General features: G+C 46.7%; 1 protein-coding gene across 1 annotated transcript in view; it reads left to right on the forward strand.

Moving 5' to 3' along the window:
• The first annotated feature begins 5,423 nt into the window (after positions 1-5,423).
• CAMK4 (calcium/calmodulin dependent protein kinase IV) overlaps positions 5,424-25,603 on the forward strand; it is a 273,926-nt gene continuing 253,746 nt past the window's right edge. The window contains exon 1 of the mRNA XM_069592674.1: positions 5,424-6,142. Coding sequence (XP_069448775.1) covers positions 5,982-6,142 — 161 coding nt within the window. The 5' untranslated portion in view covers positions 5,424-5,981. The remainder of the gene's footprint in view (positions 6,143-25,603) is intronic.

The following is a 25,603-nucleotide window of genomic DNA, read 5'->3' on the forward strand; positions in this document are numbered from 1 at the left end:
GTCTGCGTGCTTCTGAAGCAGATCGAGTGGTCCTCCCCCCCATCCCCCCGCCAAGTTTCAGGTAGTTTGCTTGTTCAGTTGCTAAATTTCTAATTGTTTATTTTGAATCATTTTCATATCTCTGATAGGAATACCCATCCCCACACTACAACTATATTTTCCTTTAATTATTTGACCATACTTAAAATGTGCTGTGCTAAGTTGCTTCAGTCGTGTCCGACTCTTTGAGACCCCATGGACTGTAGCCTGCCAGGCTCCTCCGTCCATGGGATTCTCCAGGTAAGAACACTGGAGCGGGTTGCCATTTCCTCCTCCAGGGGATCTTCCCAACCCAGGGACTGAACCCGTGTCTCTTACGTCTCTTGCATCGGCAGACAGGTTCTTGGCCGCTAGCTGCAGAACCTGGGGCGTATGCTCACAATAACTGTTTTGAATAGTTCATGTGTGGATATCGACCTGTGAGCCATCTTGGGGTTGGTTTCTATTGACTGAGTTTTCTTTTGACTCTGGTTCACGTTTTCCTACCACTTCACGCATCTAGCCTATGTGTATGTTTATTATGTGCGTATAGTGGATTGCTAGTGATGCCTTTGAGAGGTTCTGGATTCCATTATCTTTTCCCTGAAGAGATTTTTTGTTTTTTCTTCTAACCTACAGTTACATTTGGTAGAACTCATACTTCAAACCATGTCTCCCCAGTGGTGAGGAAGAACTTAAGTTTTTTCTCAGTGTTCAGCCTTCTAGTCACTGCCGTGTCCTTTTTGCTGGGTTCTTTAGACTCTCCAACACATATACATAGCTCAGAGATCAGCCTGGTATTTGAACACAGTTTACATGTAGATCTTTGGATTCTTTCACTTAAGTCTCTTCTTTCTGGAACTCCCTCCCCGATTTTTAGTCTCAGCCAGGCCTGATTTCTGTTTTCTGACACCACAAGCTGCTAAAAGCTGTGCTGCCTTCTGCACCCTCAGAGGAAGAGCTGAATAAGGGTTTGACTTACTCAGAAGAGTTCCTTTCTTTCATGGGTTTCATCACTTTCAATTTTCTGATTTTGGTGGTTCATTCTGCACATTTAAATAACTGTGTTTATACTTAGTTCAGGGATAATACTTGTATGTGCAGGAAGGTTAGCCACACCAGCGACTCTGCCATACCAGAAGGGCGCCTTGTGCATCTCTGTTTGAGTGAGACGCAGGATAGCTCATTAGTAGCTTTAGGTTCCTGACCCTGTTCAGCAATGGGCTTCACTGTGAGGTGTGGACAGAAATCAAGTTCCTTTGTTGGGGGGGGGGGCGGTTAATATTCACAGATCCCCTCGAGTTCTTTAGTTTTCTCATTGAGGAATCCTCTAATTTCAGTACAGCTGGGACTGTGATAGATAAAAGCCTGATCTTCAGCATCCTGGGAGCCTTTTGGACTTGGAATTCTCACTGCTTTTTGTGTAGAGTTTCACAAATCCCTCTGTTTTCAGTACATTCATAGCTATATCTTGTAATCTAAGACATACTTCATTTTTTATTCAACATTTCTAAAGAGTAAATCTCTCTTTTCAAAGGGAACTGTAGGAACTATGGTTTTGGCTGTGAATAGCAGAAGAAGAAATATTGGGACTAAGGGCTTCTTATTAAAAAAACATTGAACCAATATCTTATTCTCCACTCTACTTTTAGAAAGATCTAGTACTCTGATTCCTAAGCATTTCTGGAACTCTGTAGCAAGAATTATATTTCTTCATATTGGCTTCTCCCAGTTGTGAATCTGGGGTTCAGGTATATCCAGTCTTCTGAGTCAGTGACCATTTGTTCATTTGTTTCAAGATTTTAAGTTTTAGTTGGTATTACTTCTCCTGGATGTATGGATTTGTTCCTTTTCTGTCATTTTAGATGGTGTTTAATAATGAGTGATGATAAACCGCATAGATCCTATTCCTATTCCACCAAACTGCCATCTCTAATTTTTAAATAAACATAAACTGCATTTATGAAATCAAACACCTTCTTTCTAAACTTCAGCTACTAACACTTTTACAAAAATCAGTTGTGAAAAGCTGAGGTGTCAAACAACTAAACCAGTGTTGAAGGGAATGTCAACTCCGCCGTCACCTTTGCGCCACGAAACACTGTCTCCCTGGCCACTGTTCCTGGAGCCGCAGGGGGAGGCTTACCGGCTTGTTTAGCGTAGCGGGCTTGCTTCCAGCTTGTGCTGCAGAGAACTGCTCACAGCAGACAGCTTGCGCACGCAGTGCTGCCACCCAGGCCCGGCCTCCGGGAGGGGCGAGTGAAGGCCTGGCCTCCGGGAAGAGCAAATAAAGGCCTGGCGTCCGGGAAGGGTAAATAAAGGCCCGGCCTCCGGGAGGGGCGAGTGAAGGCCTGGCGTCCGGGAAGGGTAAATAAAGGCCTGGCGTCCGGGAAGAGTAACTAAAGGCCCGGCCTCCGGGAAGGGTAAATAAAACACATGGCTTAGCCGCTGCTTCGTGCCCACCCTTCCACCGGTTAGAGCAAACCAAAGGAAACTTAGTAAGAACTAGAATTTACTTTCAAGAGCTTCATCAGATTGCTTTGTTTGTGAACTTCCATTTTCTAACATGAAGGTTATGGAATTCGTTCTCTGAAGTTACAAATCATGTGAGCATTTGTATTTTACTGAATATAATCTGGTATTAATTGAATTTGTGTGAATCTACATGTACTTGCTGTTCTTTAGGCCATTTCTAAACTGATCATATGCTGATCTTCATAAAATTACCTGTGAAGAATAGTTTCTGAATTTACTTTTAATTTTCAATCAAATGATGAGTCACATTCCTGTCATTAATTAGTTAGATTTTGGGGTTTTTGCTTTTTTATTTTCATTTTGGTAGTCCACCAATATAGCACGAAAGCTCTTCAGCTCAGTTCAGTTGCTCAGTTGTGTCCGATTCTTTGCGACTCCATGAATCGCAGCACGCCAGGCCTCCCTGTCCATCACCAACCCCCGGAGTTCACTCAGACTCACGTCCATCGAGTCAGTGATGCCATCCAGCCATCTCATCCTCGGTCGTCCACTTCTCCTCCTGCCCCCAATCCCTCCCAGCATCAGAGTCTTTTCCAATGAGTCAACTCTTCGCATGAGGTGGCCAAAGTACTGGAATTTCAACTTTAGCATCATTCCTTCCAAAGAAATCCCAGAGTTGATCTCCTTCAGAATGGACTGGTTGGATCTCCTTGCAGTCCAAGGGACTCTCAAGAACAAAAGCATCAATTCTTTGGCACTCAGCCTTCTTCACAGTCCAACTCTCACATCCATACATGACCACTGGAAAGACCATAGCCTTGACTAGACGGACCTTTGTTGGCAAAGTAATGTCTCTGCTTTTAAATATGCTATCTAGGTTGGTCATAACTTTTCTTCCAAAGAGTAAGCGTCTTTTAATTTCATGGCTGCAATCACCATCTGCAGTGATTTTGGAGCCCCCCAAAATAAAGTCTGACACTGTTTCCACTGTTTCTCCATCTATTTCCCATGGAGTGATGAGACCGGATGCCATGATCTTTGTTTTCTGAATGTTGAGCTTTAAGCCAACTTTTTCACTCTCCTCTTTACAAAAGCTCTTAAGAGGGATAAATTAATCAGTAATAGAAGAAATTATTGGACCATGTTTACTGGTATAATCAGGAATGGAGACACACTGAAAAGAGTTTAGTACATGTTGCGAGAAAGAAAAAAAAAGACTAATACGTGTGAAGTGAGTGAAAAAGTTGGCTTAAAGTTCAACATTCAGAAAACGAAGATCATGGCATCTGGTCCCATCACTTCAGGGAAATAGATGGGGAAACAGTGGAAACAGTGTCAGACTTTATTTTTGGGGGGCTCCAAAATCACTGCAGATGGTTGTTATGCCCAGAGTTCGAGTCCCCAAAACTGAGAGAATAAGACGTCCACAGCAATGCAAAAGCATAAGGGGGTTTATTACCAGCTCGAGCCAGGACCCATGTTTCATCCAGCACAGTGGAATCAGACAAAGGCCCGGAGCTCTGAATCACATCTACTTTTATACAGATGGTTTTTTGTTTCTGTAACAGCATAGCTGAGGACTTTTAAACCTCGCATCCCTATCCGGATTGGCTCAGGCCTGGCACGGGAAGGGGGCTACGGGGATTTTTTCTCATTGGTTGAGCTACACTGCCTGCGGGAATTCCCAGAGCCTCAGCTTTTCTCAGGCCTAGCCCGCCGCTTAGAGCCTGTCCTGGCTTCAGTTTGGTCCTAACAATGGTGACTGCAGCCATGAAATTAAAAGACACTTACTCCTTGGAAGAAAAGTTATGACCAACCTAGATAGCATATTCAAAAGCAGACATTACTTTGCCAACAAAGGTCGGTCTAGTTAAGGCTATGGTTTTTCCTGTGGTCATGTATGGATGTGAGAGTTGGATTGTGAAGAAAGCCAAGCACCGAAGAATTGATGCTTTTGAACTGTGGTGTTGGAGAAGACTCTTGAGAGTCCCTTGGACTGCAAGGAGATCCAACCAGTCCATTCTAAAGGAGATCAGCCCTAGGATTTCTTTGGAAAGAATGATGCTAAAGCTGAAACTCCAGTACTTTGGCCACCTCATTCGAAGAGTTGACTCATTGGAAAAGACTCTGATGCTGGGAGGGATTGGGGGCAGGAGGAGAAGCGGACGACCGAGGATGAGATGGCTGGATGGCATCACTGACTCGACGGACGTGAGTCTGAGTGAACTCCGGGAGATGGTGATGGACAGGGAGGCCCGGTGTGCTGCGATTCATGGGGTCGCAAAGAGTCGGACACGACTGAGAGACTGAACTGAACTGAACTGAACTGAAGATTAAATAAAGGGCTCAAAGTTATTTAGCCAGAAAGATGTGATGTAATGTCTTTATATATACAGAGTCATTACATAATATAATGACTAGTTATTGTTCATCTCTGCTGAAATCTGAAAGGAAAAATGTTCAAGGGTAGAAATATTCAATGTAAATTTAACCAATGCTTAGAACCATAGCCTGAAGGTTGATGGACAGACAATAAAGACTTGTGATGGGACAGCTCTCCTGGGAAGAGGAAAGAGCTTTAAATACAGCAGCCTTCTCTGTCATGAATGATGCCAAGTCCCGCGTTAAGGCAGAGAGCTGGACTAGTTGGCTTCCAGAGGCCCCCCTTCCAAACCTGGAATTCTCTGATCATTTCTGTCGCTAGCCTTCGGAAGCTGGAGTCAGCCAGTCACAGCAGATAGCTGCCCTTTCAGGAGCTCCAGCAGTGCCGAGGAGGCAGCGCAAGGCAGCAGCTGTCTCCGCCGGAGACTTCGTCCAGAGGGAGTCAGGTCAGCGCGTCCCTTCCTCCGCCTTCCCGGCTCTGTGCGCGGCGGCTCCGGAGGCCCGGCGGCCGTGGGCCGGACACCCCAGCCCCCGACACGCCCTCTGACGGGGGCAGGCGGGCCGGCTGGTGGGCTGGCGCCGTGTGGAGGGCCTCGCACCGGGCGCGCTCGGGGGGCAGCTCCACCGCCGGGTCCCCGTGACGCCGCCGTGCAGGGCGCCCGGCCCAGGTGCCCCCGGGCGCGCCGGGCGCGGTCCGCTCGGAGCGGCTGCCGCGGCTGCCGGCTCCCGCGGGCGGGCGAGGGCGGGGATGCTCCGGCCGCGGGCCTCACCCAGCCTCCCGCATCCGGAGCCGCCCCGCGGGCGCCGCGCAGAGGAGGGACGGGGGGCGGGGTGGGGCGGCTCGGTGCGCGAGGAGGGCGCGCGGGGCGGCGCCGCTCCCGGCCGCCGCCTCCGCCCCTCCGCGGGCGGCCCGGCTCCCCTGCACGCTCTCCCGGTCCCTCGCGCCCCCGCACGCGCCCGAGCGCCGAGGGGAGCGCAGCCGCGCGGAGGGGCCGGCGGGGGCGCGCTTGCAGGGCGCAGCTCGCGCCGGCGCTCGCGGGCGGGGACGCGCGGGGGCTCCTCGCTCCGGCAAACGGCGGCGGCGCCAGCGGAGTCCCGCCGCGAAGATGCTCAAAGTCACGACGCCCTCGTGCTCCGCCTCGTCCTGCTCCTCGGTCACCGCCACCGTGGCCCCGGGACCCGGGAGCCTGGTGCCGGATTACTGGGTCGACGGCTCCAACAGGGATGCTCTGGGCGATTTCTTCGAGGTGGAGTCGGAGCTGGGACGGTACGGCGGGGCGGCTCGGGGGCCTGGGGGCGGCGGGCTGGGGCGCTCGGGAGGCGCTCGGACCTGGAGGAGCCGGACATCCTGGGCGCCGGCTGGGGCTTCTGCCCGCGGCGCGCTTCGGGCGCTTGCCATCTGCGGCTCCAGCTCCCCGGAATACCGGGGCTGGCCTCCCGGCCCTTGGGTTCTGCCGGGTCCGGGAGAGAGCCCGGGACCGTTCACGAGCGAGCCGGCGTCCCCGCGCGCGCCCAGGCCGGTGCAGCTGCGGGCGGCAGCCCGGGTCCTCCCCACCGCCGCCGCCTCGCCGGCTGCCGCCTCCGTGGGTGACAGCTCCACCGCACGTGGGCCCTGCTTGCCCAAGCGGCGTCTCCGATCGCGATTATAGCTTGCCAGAGGGTCCTGTCTGTCTAGTTATTTTTGGGGGATGAGGGGAGGAGGATGCCTTTCCAAATCTTGACAGAAATATTAGATTCGATTCTTCCTCCTTCCCTTCATCAAGCTCTCCAAAGCAAGTGGCACTGGAGATTAAACTTAAACACCAGCTTCCCCGCAGAGTCTGCTCAGGAGTGAAGGGGAATGAATCATTTAAGGGAGTTGAAGGCAGAATAATGAAAGTGTGGCTTTAAAGGAAAGGCAGTGGTAATTAGTGAGAAGACTTCTGCGGCTCTTTGACGTGCTGGAGTGATTTGTTTAATTATGTATGCAGAAAACCATCTCCCTGGGGTTGCAGAAATGTCCCTCATCCTTGCTTTGAAGATCCAAACAGGTAGTGATCTTGCCATGTGCATGATGCCGTGTGTTCCTATATTTTTATCCACTGAAAAATATTTTCCCCTTCCTTTTTCCTCCTTTCTTTCTGCTATTCATAGGTAGGGAGACCTCTTTGCAATATTCATTTTAGAATCAGACCCTTTATTCTATGGAATCTAAAGATGTAATTTCAACCGTCAACAGGCTGAAGCTTCTATACTTAGCGTCTCTTTGCAGCTCTCTTTTTCCTTTCTTTCTTTGCGCTGGAATAGAGTCAGCAGAGATTTTCTGTTTCGTGTCACTGGGGACCGCATTACGGGCTTCTGGGTGTTGGTCCTTAGTGGGCTGTGTGAGGGCCCCTTCTCCTCTCTGAATGGCCTGTTAATGGCTCACTGAGTACAGAGGTGTGTAAGAAGGGCAAAACTTCTGACAGGAATTTAGAAATTGCCGCTCTTTGAAAAGGTTTGCAGAACATTAGAACATTGAATAATATGTAAAATCCTGTTTTGATCAAGGTTTTCAATGTTCATCTAAAGGTGTGCTATTGCATGCATTCCTTGGTAAAGCTGAAAATAAAACATCTCCTTCTGTAAGGTTGGAAGTCTGCATAGTTGTATGATGAGCTGCAGTGGAACCCTGTAAACTTCTGATTAAAGTGATAACCTGCTTAAAATTGGTGAGTTTCAGAAACTGCCACCTAGTCGAGGAAGCGCCTGACGGTGTATAGGGACTGTCCCACCACCAAATCTGCCTGTTTTCTGAGTCACATTTACCTTAGACGTCCCTCATTGGCTCTGACTTAACCTCAGCACACATTAGCTGTGTGATTAAGGGTTGCAAGCTTAACTCAGGAAACTTTCTTTCATGTAATGAATGGGAAATTGGGAAAATACCAGTTGCATACATATACGGAATGGTAGACTTCATAGGGAAAACCTAAAGAATTTGGAGTTTGTTCTGCTTTTCAAAACCGTGTTGTATTTTGCAGTAATTTTGGAGCCCGGATGTACACCAGTCATATATGCTCAGACTGCCACTCTGCCATCGAGTCATTTGATTGCTGTAAAAGTTGCAGAATCAAAATATTTTGAAAAGAGGTTAAAAATGGCTCTTTCTGTCCTCTTTCTCAGTATTCAAGTACATTAGGCAAGTTCTCTGTAGATGGCAGTATTGGTGAGGTGCATACTACTCCATTGGGTTGAGACTTTGAGAAATACCGGCACTTCATGATCAGAATGTTTTGTTTGTTTCTTTGCATGCTTGCTTGGCTTTTTTGGTGCCGCACGACTGCTTTTAGTTCCCTGAGTGGGGATTGAACCAGCAGTGGAAGAGCAGAGTCCTAACCACTGGACCACCAGGGAATTCCAAAAACTTACTTTTTTTCAACAAAATAAAAGTAAAACAAAAAAACAGCTATATTACAAATATAATTGCTAAGAATCTCTAAAGCCAGAGAATTCAACAGAATTATAATTGTAGGTATTGACTGAGTGACCAAAGTGTGCTTCCTTACCCTCCTAGTGATAAAGTTGAGGCTCAGTCAGTTGCTTTCAAGCCTTTCCTCTCTTTCCTCTCGGTCTTGCGCCAAGTCTGCCTGTCAGTGGTGATGCTAAAGCCCAAACATTTAGTTCCTAGTAACACGGTTGTCATTCAGAGTGAGAGAACAGTATCCCTGGTGCTGTGTGGAGCCACTGTGGTTAGTTACGGGGTGTGCACTGTTCCCTGCAGACTAGTGTAGATTAAGTAAGAGAGTAAGCCATTGCAGCTACCTGTTGTAAGCTAGTGACTCCTGATTTCAAGAATATTGGACATATGACCATCAGGGCATCGTCATACTTTGAGGATGTATTTGGGGATTTCGGGGAACAAAATTCCCGTGGCTGTAACCACGTGGATTCCCCATGTGGTGCTCACGGCACCAACCCACATATAAACAGTCAGGCCGGGGAGATGTCATAGCTTGCTTTTTTCAGATTTCGAGTAAGTCAGGAACGGAAAGGTGTTGAAAGGAATTATTTAAGAGTTTCAGGTAAGCTAATTTATTTTTCTAAAAGCCACATTTGAAAATACTGCTGTGTTTATAAAATTTGTTTAAAAGTTCACGAGAACCAAGGTCACAACAAATTCAGTTCTACTTAAAAAGATGAATTGGCCTTGATCCCATTCAGGACTCCGTATCCTAGAGAGTGGTTGGTCCTTTGCCCAGTGATTTGAGAAACTGGTGTTTTAAAGGTTTTTCCAAGGGAGAAGTGAGCTTCCCTGTGGCCAAGATCCTGCCTGGTGGTTTGGCAAACAGAGGGACAGAATTTGGCCTGGGCTGCTCTGTGGTTCGGGCTTCGGTTCTTTCTCAGCTTCTGTTCCTGTCTTTGGTGTGAGATTGAAAGGGTATTTGTCACAAGATCAGGTGTGTGTCCCCCACCACCCTGCAGCACACACACACACAAGTTCAGGGAAGCAAATGAAAGATAATTAGGACAAAAGAATAAGAGTGTGAAAATCACATAATTAAAGTATTTTGGGAAAAGGTTGAAAAATCTACTTCTGTTCTCATTTTGAGTAGAAATTGATTTTTGTGGAATCAAAACTTTAAAAAAATTTTCATGCCACTTCACTATAATTTTTTCAGGCTAATGACTTTCAGTACCTGCTCTATGCCTCCCCTGAGTTGGTTCACAATTTTTAAAAAACTTATATAGCAACCCCATATAACTATAATTATATAGGGTCCCTTGCTATGTGTATCCTTGCTTAGGAACCAAATAGATTTAGATAATGAGTCATATGTGTGTGTAAAATGGGGGGAAGTTAGATAAAATAATGTTTATTCTTATTACCAACAATGTGTTCTGATATTTCCTATTCTATGCTGTTTGATTTTATCCTAGTTTCTTAAAAATATTGACTGAACCCATGTGATTCCACATCCCACCAGTAGGTTGTGACTCAGTTTTAAAAGGACTGTTTTAGGCCTAACTCTGTGTGTGCTGGATTAAAACATAAGACAGTCCTTTTGAGAGGAGCCGTGCGGACAGTTGGTGACACTGAGTCCTGCCTGATGGCACAGCTCTGAGAAGAAAAACTCCCCTGTCTTTATTTCCAGCATGACTGGGTCTCCCTTTTCAAACACTTTGAAAAACTCTGATGTCTCTATAAGAGAAGACTGGAGTATCTCCTGGACTGACTGAGCGTTTCAGGAGGCTGGCCCAGGAGCATCTTCACTGTGAAGCAGAGGGATCCAGAGGCCTGAGCAGGGCTGTATTCCACTCAGTAACACCTAACTTTCTTCCTGGGTGATGGTCAGCAAATGCTTCCTGTAAGGGAACAGCAGAAGGTGCTTCTTCTAAGGGAACGGCTGCAGCCTGTGCTCCTGGCTGAGAAGGACTCAGACCCCCTCTGCCCTGCCCTTCTGTTTGTCTGCGCCCTTCCGCCACTCTCCACCGGCGCTCCAGAGTTCTCCATCCTCTCTGACACTGGTCTGTAGGCCCCACAGCTGCCCGAGGGCCTCCTGCCGCACTCGCTGCGCTGGGTTTCTTGAGCTCTCAGGGGATGCTGTGGTTTTTATTTTTTAATCTCACTAAGAATTTAAAGTGTACCTGTTCAGGCCCTCTCTTGTTCTTGGTGCACCTGATTCTTTTCTCAGGCAGTTGACTCCGGAGCAAGGTGGGGTTGCAAGTGGGAGAATAGCAATTGGGGCTGCGCACGCCCTTTGCACCAACACTGAGGGTCTGCAGATCTGCCTGATTCACTGCTGGGTACTCATTGCCTGCCTCAGTGCTCAGTACCCGGCAGGTGCTCGATAAACGATTTTGAAGAGAATGGATGAATGGTAACAAAATGCGCCAGCACCGTGGGTCCTGCTACGACCGTCTCAGTTCTGGGAACCCTAAGGAAAGGATAATCTGGTGACCTGCTTATCTTCTCCCTAAAACGTATGCAACCGTGACCCTAATCTCACTCAGCATTTGGTTTTCTTTCTTGGTAGTGTGAGTGTTGATAACTGCCACCTCTGTAACTTTTTCCTGGTCAGAACAATGCTGCTTTGCTGTTGGCAGAGTGCTTTCTGGCTCTGAAATGAAAAGGATTCAGTTTCACCTTTACCATCATTTTACCGCAGGCATGTCAGAGTTAAGAGTTAAACCAGCTTGAATTCAAAGGCATGAAATACCTCCAAGGTATGCCAGCTACTAAAGTTAATAAATAGTAAATGCTAAATTTAGAAATACTGTCATTATAAAGAACCTTTAAGTCAAGTGAAGATAATGATAGCATCATTACTTTAAGAATACAGTATTTTTCCTTGCTTAAATACTGTTGCAAGGGTAAAAATAACTTTAAATTTGGAAAAAAAAAAACAAAAACATAAAAAGACCCAGGTGCTGTCTGCTTCTAAGTTGCTCTGGTGAACTCTACTTGGAAAAAAAAAAGAGAAAGAACGAAAACACTAACCACAAAATAGCTTCAAAGATCTTTCTTGTAAACACCCTCAGACACATCTGTGTGGATTATGTATTTGCAATAATAGTTTTGAGAATAAAGTACTGAGTGGTAGCCAAGTGAACTGTTTCAGCTACTAACAGTTATATTGTTTTATGTTAATGATTTTATTTTTGCTAGATTAAAAAGTAGTTCTCTTTAGACTGCCTTTCAGGAAAGTTAATGTATCTAATAAAAAATATTGAATTAAAAAAATTTCAAGGTCAAGTTTATTCTGCAAAATATAGTATTTGAGTCAATGAAGTATATAATTCAAGTCAAAGAACTTTACATGAAATCAGTAGCAGTTGGAGTCAAGGTTTTACTGAAATTGTATTAATCTTTACCTCAATTATTTTAAAAAATCTATTTGATAATGTAGGATCATCTGAAAATGTCATAACTTCCATGGTTTAATTAGGAAATTTGATCTAAATATTGATGGCATAATATTAGCATATAAAGGATCTGCCCCAGTGCAGTCTGTTTTTAAAACCCTAATTGCTGATGGAGGGCAGCAGCTGTGCAGGCAGTGTAAGGTAATGAAAGGTTTGGGTGGGAGATCCCTCAGCAGTCTCATCTGTGACAAGGATCGAATAGGGACAGCGTGCTGCACAGAGGGCGGCTCATAACTGTGGGCAGAAGCAGGGCATGCTCAGCTTGCTCTTTTTCTCTGAGCAGTTTCTCAGCCTTGGCACCATAGAGGCTTAGGCCAGATGACTCTGTGTTGTGGGGCCGTCCTGTCCCTTGGGGGATGTTTAGCAGTATCCCTGGCCTTTACCCATTAGCTGCAGGTAGCCCCCCACCCTACTCCGCCAGTTGTGACTACCAAACGTGTCTGTGTGTGTGTTTGTGTGTGTGTATGCTCAGTCGTGTCTGACTCTGTGACTCCATAGAGCATAGCCCACCAGACAGGGAAGAATAGTGGAGTGGGTTGCCATTTTCTCCTCCAAAAAATGTCTCTAGACATTATCAAATGTCACCTCCTCTTCTTTTGAGAACCCCTGTCTCAGAAGCCGGAAGCTCGTCTTTTGCGTGATTTTCTTTTAGTGATGTAGATAGTTAACAAGGAGTTTGATGGATTAAAGTCATTTGGCTTTATTGATTACTTGCTACAATCGAATGTTTCTTCCATTTTTATGTAATACCGTTGATTTCTGTTGTATATGCATAACCCTTGTGCTATAATTTGGTTAATATTTTTGTTTAAATCACCTCATTTTGGTTAACCTAAATTTACTTACTGAGATTACTCATTTTCATTAAATTGAAAACCAGTATTCATGCCATAAATAGAAGCAATAAGAACAAAGCATTTTTACTAAATTGTAGCAGAAATGCTTGCCTCCAGAAGGCTCCAAGCCTAGAATTGTTTTTCTCTTTGTTAAAAAGGGAGATTATCAAAGATTAGAGAGTTTAAACCATAGTAGCACAAATTGAGGTTTTCTTCTTGATGTTATCAGAAAGATTGAAAATAATTGAAAAGAGAATGATGTTGTCATCTTTTGATTTATTATTATTGAATTCCATATCTTCGTGCCACTTGAAGTCCTCTCTGTTACAAGTCTGATCTTTTGAATATTATGAACTGGACACTTTATGGTGTGGGGACAGGGTGTGGACAGGGAAGAGGTTAGTATGAATAGTGAAGTGAAGTCATTCAGTCGTGTCCAACTCTTTAAGACCCCATGGACACCAGGCTCCATCCATGGGATTTTCTAGGCAAGAGTACTGGAGTGGGTTGCCATTTCCTTCTCCAGGGAACTTCCCAACCCAGGGATCGAACCCAGGTCTCCCACATTGTAGACAGACACTTTACTGTCTGAGCCACCAGGGAAGTCCAGAGTATAAATGAATGTGATAAATAAAACCCTGCTTGGCATCCACATACATAGTTTACTGATAAGGCACCAACAGTTAATATGAGATAAACAAATAAGACTAATACCAGATGGAGGGGCTTCCCAGGTGGTGCTAGTGGTAAAGAATCTGTCTGCCAGTGCAGGAGATGGAAGAGTCGTGTGTTCGATCTCCAGGTCAGGAAGATCCCTTGAAGGAGGGCACAGTAACTCACTCCGGTATTCATACTTGGAGAATCCCACGGACAGAAGAGCCGATGGGCTCAGCATGCGTGCAGGCATGCGTGCGCACCAAGTGGAGATGATGAGAGCTGCAGCAGCGGAGCAGGGGCTCCGGCTGTAAAGCCTCTGACTACAACGCGGGAGACCTGGCTTGGATCCCTGGGTCGGGAAGATCGTCTGGAGAAGGAAATGGCAACCCACTCCAGTATTCTTGCCTGGAAAATCCCTTGGACTGGTAGGCTACAGTCCATGGAGTCGCAAAGAGTCAGACACGACTGAGCAATTTCACTTACAACGAAGTGATAATTTTGATTGGGAAGATTGAGATGTCTTCTTTGGGAGGGGTGGATCTTGAAATCTGGCAGGATTTTAATGAGGTAGAGCTTTGGTGAAGAGTATCCCAGGTGGAAACTACATTCTAAAAAAAAAGGCAAAACTTGGCAGAAAAATGTGGAGTATACAATTTATTTTGCAAAATTTATAAAGTATGAATATTGTAATGAGAAATAAGGTTAGAAGAGTAAGTGGATATCAGAACAAAGAAAGCCTGTGAAAAAAATGACTGAGTTTGTATCAGCTGAAAACCAAAATTATACTTAAAACAGAAAGTAACCATTATGAGAGCGAAAGGTGGCTATAGAAGCAGCTGCGTCTTAGGGTAGAGATGTGAACACATTTGCCTCTAACTCTTAATGCAGATAAGTGAGGGGGATGGGTAAGAGAGAATTTACCATGTTGGTTTAAAACAAACAAGCAAACAAACCTTCCTGCACTCCACGGATAGGATAAGAAAGGGAAGTGTGGGACTGAGGGGATTAAGATCAGTTGCCTGTACTGGGTAAAGAGCCTGGAAAGGGACAGATGGCACTGCTTTAAGTTTTGAGGGTCACAGGTCTCTCTGGCAACTCTCAACCCTGATAATTAACTGCAGTCAGCCACAGACAACACAGAAACCAATGCACATGGCTGTGTTCCAATAAAACTTTATTCAGTTCAGTTCAGTTCAGTCACTCAGTCTTGTCCAACTCTTTGCGACCCCATGAACGGCAGCACACCGGGGCTCCCTGTCCATCACCAACTCCCGGAGTTCGCCCAAACCCATGTCCATTGAGTCAGTGATGCTATCCAACCAGCTCATCCTCTGTCATCCCCTTCTCCTCCTGCCCTCAATCTTTCCCAGCATCAGGGTCTTTTCAAATGAGTCAGCTCTTCACATCAGATGGCCAAAGTATTAGAGTTTCAGCTTCAACATCAGTCCTTCCAATGAACACCCAGGACTGATCTCCTTTAGGATGGACTGGTTGGATCTCCTTGCAGTCCAAGGGACTCTCAACAGTCTTGTCCACCACCACAGTTCAAAAGCATCAGTTCTTCTGTGCTCAGCTTTCTTTATAGTCCAACTTTCATATCCATACATGACCACTGGAAAACTATATTAATGACAGTGAAAGTTCAATTTCATATAATTTTCATGTCACTTAATATTATTCTTCTTTTGAGTTTTAAAAACCATTTTAAAATGTAAAAACTATTCTTCAGTTGCAGACTGTTCAAAAATAAGTGGCTGCTATCTTAGGCCCTTAGCCTGTGGTTTGCTGACCCAATACATAGATCAGTCAAGGTAAACTTCTACTCCTCCTCACATACATGAAAATTTCAGATTAAAATGACATCAAAGCTTCATTTATTCAAGTAACTACCTTTAGTCTCCCTTTTACTTGGGACAAGTCAACCTGATAGTGTTTTCAGTGGGCACAGTCTTTAAATGCATTCTCATACTTTTTCTATATCTGTTGAAACTAAATCAGTTGCAGTTCTTACATGTATAGTACATTGGTTAGTTTCATTCATCATTTTTGCTTTTGAAAATGAAGTAACTCTACTTGAAAGGTGTACTTTAAGCTAAATTTCCATACCATAAAATTTAAAAAAATTTCCACATCATGATCAGCATTCACATTCAAAGATTATTGGAGTGCATTTATTTTGTGTGTAATAATGAAATCAATTTCAATTGATCATTCTTCTAGTTATTTGAAATGATAGATATTACAAAAGTAATATGCTAAATAATCTATTTGCTTCTAATTAATAAAGTTTAGTGCATTTTTCTATTTACTAATATATTATCTGCATGTTGAATGATCCTTCTATCATGCATATATCACAGGTGGACTAACTAAGGTCCTTTGAGACTGTTTTAAGCATTAAAAATATATATATTTTTCTTTTTCATTTGATTAGACTTTAGAGCTAAAGTAAAGCAGTCCCTCATATCTTAACTAAAGCAGAGGTCTCCAAAGTGGGAGGTTCATATCCAGGGGGTGAATAATATATTGGGATGTTAAAAGAATGTAGGAGAGAATCTATTTTTACTTATTTTTCTAATTTTTGTGTTTTATAAATGTTTTGAAAAGAACATCACATTTTGGTTCAGCAGCATATGTGTTGAATTTATAGGTACATAAGTATACACAGTTTGGGAGCATGTGCTCAAAACATTTTGTTTGATGATTACTGGGTCAAAGAATAGTAGTTTTAAGTGGCTATTGAGTAAGTTTTTTACTTAAATACTAACCTTTTACTTTATGAAAATTATTTTAAAGCAAATATATAGATCAAAATGAAAACAAGAAATCATATTGCAAGGTGTGACTTTGTGCAGAAAAGGGGAAGTGGACTCATATGTGCACTTGTTATGCATTTTAAGACTACCTGATGAAAGGTTTTGATAAGAGCTTAACTGCCATTATAACCAAAAAAAGTCATATAGCAAAATAAAAAAAAAAAGAGAGAGAAAAGGAATACAGTTTGCCCATCAAGCAGAGGGTTAAATGAATTTTGGTTTTGACATTTGTTTTTGTGGGTGCGTGTGTGTGGTTGTTGAACCCAGAATTCATAAGCAAGAATGTCAGTTTCAAAATAGGCAACTTACTTCATGGTAAATTTTGTCAACTTCTGGCTTAGGCTATTGACTGCATTTTCCTGAAGTGTTTGATGGTCAGGGCTTGAAGAGGTGTGGGCAATTCATGCCAGGATGCTGAGTTTACTTGGTTAACAAATGCATTGTCATCAGTTAATTACTTTTTAAGTCATGCTTCAGGGTGATATAGTTGAAAAATTCACCAGGTGCAAAAAAAAAAAAAATTTTTTTTAATAGCTAGACTTGAGACAACATTCTGATTACAATGAGTTGCTAAAAAAGCAATGCATATAACGTGTTCTTCACCATTTTCTTTACTAGTTTGTGGTAGCATTTTTTGTTAAAACCATACTTTCTTTGATTTATGTCATGGAGAGTATTTGACTAATATTACAAGCCAGAACAGAGAAGAGTAGGGGGTCGCAAATCTGTTGTTAAGTTCACACGTTTGTTGTGACTCTAATGCAGTGTTTGAATGATTTTTTCCCACTTTCAGTCTTCATGGACTGTTTAGTAGGTTCTTTGCTTGCACTTTCCCTTTCATTGTACCATAGTTTGCCCTTTTAAGCTTGGTCTGCTTTACCTCTTGTACTGTCTTGAAGGGACAGTTAGTTAGTGACTCTAACTGAGTAAATGACAACTTTCCATGTGGGACTTTCACATACAAAGTTGTTCTTTAGTTGTAACAGCTAGTCAGTCCAAGTGTTACCTTTAACAGGATATAAATGCACTGCTACCTCTTCATTCAAGTGAATCTTATTGCTTCAAAGCTCCCTGTTAGGACAGCCAGTAAGAAAATAAGATATGTTATTAAATGTATCCAAATTCAAACTATATAATTCAGTAAATTAGCCTGGCCTGGAGGGTTCCCTTCTTATAGGCCTCTGAAGTTTTCTTTGTGACTGGAAACATTTTTAGTGGCTCCTATCGGAGAAGGCAATGGCACCCAACTCCAGTTCTCTTGCCTGGAAACTCCCATGGACGGAGGAGCCTGGTGGGCCTGCAGTCCATAGGGTCGCTAAGAATTGGGCATGACTGAGCGACTTCACTTTCACTTTTCCTTTCATGCACTGGAGAAGGAAATGGCAACCCACTCCAGTGTTCTTGCCTGGAGAATCCCAGGGACAGGGGAGCCTGGTGGGCTGCCGTCCATGGGGTCGCACAGAGTCGGACACGTCTGAAGCGACACAGCAGCAGCAGCATAGGGCTGGGTCCTTCCTCTCCCTTTTCCCTCTGTGAACACAGAAGGTAATAAAAATGTTCAGTGAAGTTAACTTGTGAGTTCTCAGTGTAACCTGTTTCTAGAAGCAGTTGCTGCTGCTGCTAAGTCCCTTCAGTCATGTCTGACTCTGTGTGACCCATAGACAGCAGCCTACCAGGCTCCTCTGTTGGTGTGATTTTCCAGACAAAGAGTACTGGAGTGGGGTGCCATTGCCTTCTCCGCTAGTAGTTTAGTTCAGTTCAGTTCAGTCGCTCAGTCGTGTCTCTTTGCGACCCCATGAACGACAGCATGCCAGGCCTCCCTGTCCATCCCAACTCCCGGAGTCCACCCAAACCCATGTCCATTGAATCGGCGATGCCATCCAACCATCTCATACTCTGTTGTCCCCTTCTCCTCTTGTCTTCAATCTTTCCCAGCATCAGGGTCTTTTCAAATGAGTCAGCTCTTCACATCAGGTGGCCAAAGTATTGGAGCTTCAGCTTCAACATCAGTCCTTCCAAAGAATATTCAACTGGTTGGATCTCCTTGCAGTCCAAGGGACTCTCAAGAATCTTCTCCAACCACAGTTCAAAAGCATCAATTCTTTGGCGCTCAGCTTTCTTTATAGTCCAACTTTCACATCCATACACGACCACTGGAAAAACCATAACCTTGACTAGACAGACCTTTGTTGACACAGTAATGTCTCTGGTTTTTAATATGCTGTCTAGGTTGGTCATAGCTTTCCTTCCAAGGAATAAGCGTCTTTAATTTCATGGCTGCAATCACCATCTGCAGTTTAAACATGTAATAATAAACAGAACCGGTCATGTGTATGGATGCCACGTTAGCAGAGTGGGAATCTGAGCATATCCTCTGGGTAATTCACGGCACGCGGTGCGGTTCTGTCCGGTCTCGAGGTTCTGAGGAGGTGGCGTGTCCAGGCCGAGCGGGGCGCCCAGGGCGGGTGAGGCTTAGGCCCGGGCCGAGGGGCCGCGGGGGCCCAGTGCCCGCTTGGGCCCTGGGGATGGAAGCGAGACCCTCAGGCGGCCTCAGCCAGGGGACAGCGGGGCAGGCAGGGACTCGGGGCCGGCTAAGGCCGGGGCAGCAGGCAGGGCGTCCTGGACAGCAGAGCCCGGCGGGGTGAGGAGGCCGGGAGCCCGAGGCGGGCGCTGAGCGCGCGGGTGAGGAGGCCGGGAGCCTGAAGCGGGCGGTGAGGCGGGTGAGGAGGCCGGGAGCCCGGCGGGCGCTGAGGCGGGTGAGGAGGCCGGGAGCCTGAAGCGGGCGGTGAGGCGGGTGAGGAGGCCGGGAGCCCGAGGCGGGCGCTGAGGCGGGTGAGGAGGCCGGGAGCCCGGCGGGCGCTGAGGCGGGTGAGGAGGCCGGGAGCCTGAAGCGGGCGGTGAGGCGGGTGAGGAGGCCGGGAGCCCGAAGCGGGCGGTGAGGCGGGTGAGGAGGCCGGGAGCCCGGCGGGCGCTGAGGCGGGTGAGGAGGCCGGGAGCCTGAAGCGGGCGGTGAGGCGGGTGAGGAGGCCGGGAGCCCGAAGCGGGCGGTGAGGCGGGTGAGGAGGCCGGGAGCCCGGCGGGCGCTGAGGCGGGTGAGGAGGCCGGGAGCCTGAAGCGGGCGGTGAGGCGGGTGAGGAGGCCGGGAGCCCGAAGCGGGCGGTGAGGCGGGTGAGGAGGCCGGGAGCCCGGCGGGCGCTGAGGCGGGTGAGGAGGCCGGGAGCCTGAAGCGGGCGGTGAGGCGGGTGAGGAGGCCGGGAGCCCGAGGCGGGCGCTGAGGCGGGTGAGGAGGCCGGGAGCCCGGCGGGCGCTGAGGCGGGTGAGGAGGCCGGGAGCCTGAAGCGGGCGGTGAGGCGGGTGAGGAGGCCGGGAGCCCGAGGCGGGCGCTGAGGCGGGTGAGGAGGCCGGGAGCCCGAGGCGGGCGCTGAGGCGGGTGAGGAGCTGGGAGCCTGAAGCGGGCGGTGAGGCGGGTGAGGAGGCCGGGAGCCCGGCGGGCGCTGAGGCGGGTGAGGAGGCCGGGAGCCTGAAGCGGGCGGTGAGGCGGGTGAGGAGCCGGGAGCCTGAGGCGGGTGGTGAGGCGGGTGAGGAGGCCGGGAGCCTGAAGCGGGCGGTGAGGCGGGTGAGGAGGCCGGGAGCCCGAGGCGGGCGCTGAGGCGGGTGAGGAGGCCGGGAGCCCGGCGGGCGGTGAGGCGGGTGAGGAGCTGGGAGCCTGAAGCGGGCGCTGAGGCGGGTGAGGAGGCCGGGAGCCCGGCGGGCGCTGAGGCGGGTGAGGAGGCCGGGAGCCCGGCGGGCGCTGAGGCGGGTGAGGAGGCCGGGAGCCTGAAGCGGGCGGTGAGGCGGGTGAGGAGGCCGGGAGCCCGAGGCGGGCGCTGAGGCGGGTGAGGAGGCCGGGAGCCTGAAGCGGGCGGTGAGGCGGGTGAGGAGGCCGGGAGCCCGAGGCGGGCGGTGAGGCGGGTGAGGAGGCCGGGAGCCCGGCGGGCGCTGAGGCGGGTGAGGAGGCCGGGAGCCCGGCGGGCGCTGAGGCGGGCGCTGAGGGCGGTGAGGCGGGCGCGGGCGGGACGCAGTGAGGTCGGCGCTGCGCCGGGCGCGTCTCCCTGGCGTGGGCCTGGCCCTCACTGGGCCTCCGTGTGAAGTGAAGATCGGTGGTGCCTCCATCTCAAGGTTGCCATGAGGATGAAGGGAGGTCACGTGTGTAAAGACACTTAACCGCAGGGTCGGCACTTGAGCTCAGTATCATCCCCAGGTGGAGCAGAAGGTAGGAGGTATTTCTCTACACAGGTCCTTTGCTAAACCAGCGCATTGTGAAATTACTGGTTCATTGTCTTTTCCCCTCTGTTTAGAGTGTGAGCCTCTGTGGGCCAGACCTTGGTCCTGTCTCTTTGTTCACTCCTGTGTCCTCAGACCAATTGCAATGCCTGGTGTAGTGAGCACTCATTAAATATTTGTTGAGTGAGTCAGTCTTACCAGCAGGGCCTCTGCAATTCAGAGTCCTTCTTAACATTCTGGGCTCCAGTCTTTTATCAGGCTGCTCTGTCTTAAAGGGCCTCATGGTGGCTCAGTGGTAAGTATACTGCTTTGCAGGAGATCTGAGCTTGACTCCTGGGTTGGGAAGATCCCCAAGAGACAGAAATGGCAACCCACTCCAGTACTCTTGCCTGGGAGATTCCATGGGCAGAGGAGCCTGGCAGGCTACAGTCCATGGGGTTGTAAGAGTAGGAAATGGCTTAGCGACTATACAACAGCCGCCTCTGAATGACTGGGAATAATGTGACCTTCTGTGATTAGATCATCTACCTCAAAGTTACCTTCTAGCCACAAGCATCTGTGCATCTGTGTTTTCTTCCAGTTGATTATCAATCAATCTCCAGATGATTGCCTTAGTTCTTTACTGTGTGTTCAGGAGACAGAACAGCTTTTGGAGTAAGGGCTCTAAGCCCCAAAGGCTTTATAAATGTGCTAGAAGATCTTGAATAATTTTTTCTTATTTTGTGCTTTTTAAATGCTTCATCTCTTTTTAGAGACATGTACTTACTGTTATTTACTTCTTTTAGTGGAAGTAAAAATGGTGAAAGGGGTTATTTAAAATTATTCACATTTAAAAGTAATGAAGGAATAGCTACTTTGAAGAGGCTTGACTCATGCCCTGTTTGTGGCTGTGTGAGCAAGTCCTGATGTCCTGATGTCCTGTGCGCACATCCTGCCTGCCCGAGGGTGGAGGAGGAGTTGAGGAGACAGGCAGGCAGGAGAGCGGGAGCAGCTCGCCATGCGTCGGGCTTTATTTGTGCTTCTTACCTAAAAATCATCTATTGGGATGTCTAATTCTTTGTCTACTTCTTTATCAAAAAAGTCACCCTTTGACTTGACTTCTAAGTAGGGTCATTAACTTCACAGTCATGACTTCTATGCTCTGTCAAAAGAAGTATTCTCCAGTGTTTGTTTGTCCTCATCTTGTGTTTGATGGCAGAGAGAGGGGGCGGTATGGTGAAAGAAAGACTCCAGGCGGGGAAGGAAGGAAGGTCACTGCTTGCCGAGGACTGAGCTGGCTGCGCCTCAGCCCACAAGCACCTCCCTATTACTGTTACCTGACTTCTCCTTGTTCCTGTTGTCCCACCAGAGCCCAGGTCCACCTCATTTTCCTTGTATCTTCCTTGTGACGGCCTGATGCTTGTGTCCCCACTATGGATCTCGTGCTGAAGTCCTCATCCCCATTGTAATGGTTTTGGCGCAGGGCCCTCATGATCTGATCTGCACTCTCATAAGAAGAGAGGTTGGAAAGCGTGCTCTCGCGCTCTGCCACATGAAGACACAACGAGAAGTCAGCTGTCAGCAAGCTAAGGTGCAAACTCACCAGAACCCAACTGTGCTGGCCCCTGATCTTAAACTTCCAGCCTTCAGACCCGTGAAGAATAACTCTCTGGTTTAAGTCCCCCAGTCTGTTGTGCTGTGGCAGGTAAGGCAGCTGGGCCTGCCAGAATCCCATATGCCCCTTTTCTCCACTTTGACACCCTTCCGACTTCGGTCACAAACCTCAGAATCGGCGTGCTGTGTCTCAGGAGCCAACCTGAGTTAATCTAGGTTAGTGGGGCAAGTGTAGCTGGAGGAGAGTGATGCGCTTTTTCTTTCTCAGATGCCCAGCGTTGTTCCTCTCCCAGCTGTTCGGGATGGATTTCTGAGGCAGACTTCATGGGAAGGTGATGGTGCTTTGGCTTTGTCTAGGAGCTGCCTTGGGCACCACCCCCATGGTATCCACTCTGTATCTGTGTCCAAACCTGTGGGCTTTCCAGGTGGCCACGCCTGCCAGCTCCTGGCTTGTTGTTTCCTCAGCAGCTGGCACAGGGATTTTTGTTGTGAACTAGAGGCTCAGCTATCAAAACATAAAACTTGGCTCATCTTGAATATTGTATGTTTCCATCAGGACTTGGACCTGGGACAGCTCATGTGGTCACTTACACACCTGTCTCAGGACTGAGAACCCAGTGTTCCTCTGAGTTCTGTCCTCACTTTCACCTGCTGGTTCCAAGTGCAGTTTCCAGCCTGGAAAACCCTGTTAATGCTTTTGATTTGTTGAGCACCAGTTTATTAACATTTACTTAGTCTTTGTTGATGTTGTTCAGTCACCAGTTCATGTTCAACTCTTTGTGACCCCATGGACTACAGCACACCATGCTTCCCTGTCCCCCACTGTCTCCCGGAGTTTGCCCAAGTTCATGTTCATCAAATTGGTGATGCCATCCAACCATCTCATCCTCTGTCACCTCCTTCTCCTCCTTCTTCTCCTGCCCTCTGTGTTTCCCAGCATCAGGGTTTTTTACAATGAGTTGGCTCTTTGCATCAGGTGGCCAGAGTATTAGAGTTTCAGCTTCAGCATCGGTCCTTCCGGTGAGTATTCAGGGTTGATTTCCTTTAAGATTGACTGGTCTTACTGTATTTATAAACTTGGTCAGTGTTTCTTCAACACTTGATTCCCTTCTCTGATAGTCGGTGTCAATTTTATATCTTAAACTGTTAATTTTTAAGAATCAAGTTCACATTACTTTGGCTAGTGAGAAGCTTACATACAACGTAGAGTCATGGAGTAGGCACTGCATGACTTTGTATGAGCTTGAGGTGATCCAAGAAGGATCTTAATATTTGTAAATAACTGCTATCCTTTTGCATTTCACATATTGAAAATAATGTGTGGAATAACCTTAAGGTTTTCAATATCTGTAGAGAAAAAGATGGTTGAGGGAGATTAAAATAACTGCTATAACTGCTAACTGTCTTTCTGTATAGTTTTTAGTTTGCTTTTCTTATATGAGGAGCATTAAAATTAGGAAATATTAATCATTTTGTAGCTTTCAGATCTCGTTGGCGCTAACTCTAACTTTGTCACATATTCATTCAGTTCAGGTCAGTCGCTGAGTCGTGTCCGACTCTCCGCGACCCCATGGACTGCAGCTCACCAGGCCTCCCTGTCCGTCACCAACTCCTGGAGTCCACCCAAACCCATGTCCATTGAGTCAGTGATGCCATCCAACCAGCTCATCCTCTGTCGTCCCCTTCTCCTCCTGCCCTCAATCTTTCCCAGCATCAGGGTCTTTTCAAATGAGTCAACTCTTTGCATGAGGTGGCCAAAGTATTCAAGTTTCATCTTCAACATCAGTCCTTCCAATGAACACTCAGGACTGATCTCCTTTAGGATGGACTGGTTGGATCTCCTTGCAGTCCAAGGGACTCTCAAGAGTCTTCTCCAACACCACAGTTCAAAAGCATCAATTCTTCGGTGCTCAGCTTTCGTCACAGTCCAACTCTCACATCCATACATGACTACTGGAAAAACCATAGCCTTGGCTAGACCAACCTTTGTTGACAAAGTAATGTCTCTGCTTCTCAATATGCTATCTAGATTGGTCATAACTTTCCTTCCAAGGAGTAAGCATCTTTTAATTTCATAGCTGCAATCACCATCTGCAGTGACTTTGGAGCCCAGAAAAATAAAGTCTGCCACTGTTTCCCCGTCTATTTCCCATGAAGTGATGGGACCGGATGCCATGATCTTAGTTTTCTGAATGTTGAGCTTTAAGCCAACTTTTTCACTTTCCTCTTTCACTTTCATCAAGAAAAAAAGCTGGGCAGCACCTTAGAAATTGAGCACAGAAAGGGCACATGTCTCTCCCGGCTCTCCAAAGCTTTGGCAGTAGGAGTGGACTGGAACCTTGGCCTCTGTCCTCTGACTTTGTGACACACTTCCTACCCTAGTGTCAGTGAAGAGTCTAGGGCTTAAATTAAGCCACTCCTCTTTCTTCCTCCAACAGCTTTCCTGAATTATTTCAGAATACAATATTTCTTAATCTCTAAGAAACTGTTAATATTGAGATTTTTAAATTGACACTATTTTCTACTTTATATAGTGCTTTTTTTTTTTCTTTTTTGAGGAGGATATAGTCTTAAAAAGTAAAATGCAGCAAAACTATTAAACGTCGGATAATGTTTTACACTCCATTTCTTTCGCATTTTGGACAGTGTTCATTCATGTTGTGAGAAACACTTCTGTCCCTGCAGGTATTGTTATCACATTTAGAAGTCTTAGCATGCATGTTAGAGTGCACTCTGTTCCTTTTGGTCTTTGCTGGGGCTGAGATTCTCATTCTTACACAATGCATGAAGAAACTAGCTGATGTGTGTGTCCCATCCACTTTAAAATGGCTACCTGTGTTAAACTATAGTGTTAGTAAGTAGCTTTATTTGTTCTTTCTGACTCCAGGAAAGCTGAATGTTTGAGCAGATGAATTGATTAATATATTCAGTTCACTTCAGCTGCTCAGTTGTGTCCAACTCTGTGACCCCATGAACAGCAGCACGCCAGGCCTCCTTGTCCATCACCAACTCCCAGAGTTTACTCAAACTCATCTCTATTGATGAGATGGAGATGCCATCATTGATGGTGATGCCATCCAACCAGCTCATCCTCTGTCGTCCCCTTCTCCTTCCACCCTCAATCTTTCTCAGCATCGGGGTCTTTTCAAACGAGTCAGTTCTTCGCACCAGGTGGCCAAAGTATTAGAGTTTTGGCTTGAATTAATATATTAGTGCAGTATTTAACAGTACTTGCACTGGAAAAATTACGTGGAGGTATTCTTATGGTGCCATCAGATGTCATGAGATCAAGGCTATTTTCTTACAGCTGGGGATGCTATTGATTCTAGAAGTTATTTATAAGAGAAACATACTAGATATTTATTCTTAATTTCAGTTAATATTGCCAAGATCAGGTTTTCTTTAAATAAATACTCTTTGTCTTTTTTCCCTAACCCCAGTAGTTTTGCTGACTCTAGTGATAGGTTCTCCCGTTAGGTTTGAATTCCTTTAACTGATAAGAAAAACTGCTTTTATTTATTGTTGATAGAAATGGCAGAGATTTTCATTATCTGTAACAGGGAAAATTGGAACAGTGTGTTATTTTTTTGTTCACATGACTATATTTAAGCCTGTGCTGAAGAATGCAACGCTAACAATACTTAATGCTGTATCTCATTTTCTTTTCTTAGTCTGCTG

This window comes from Ovis canadensis, chromosome 5, assembly GCF_042477335.2.
Source record: "Ovis canadensis isolate MfBH-ARS-UI-01 breed Bighorn chromosome 5, ARS-UI_OviCan_v2, whole genome shotgun sequence".
Classification (NCBI taxonomy): Eukaryota; Metazoa; Chordata; class Mammalia; order Artiodactyla; family Bovidae; genus Ovis; species Ovis canadensis.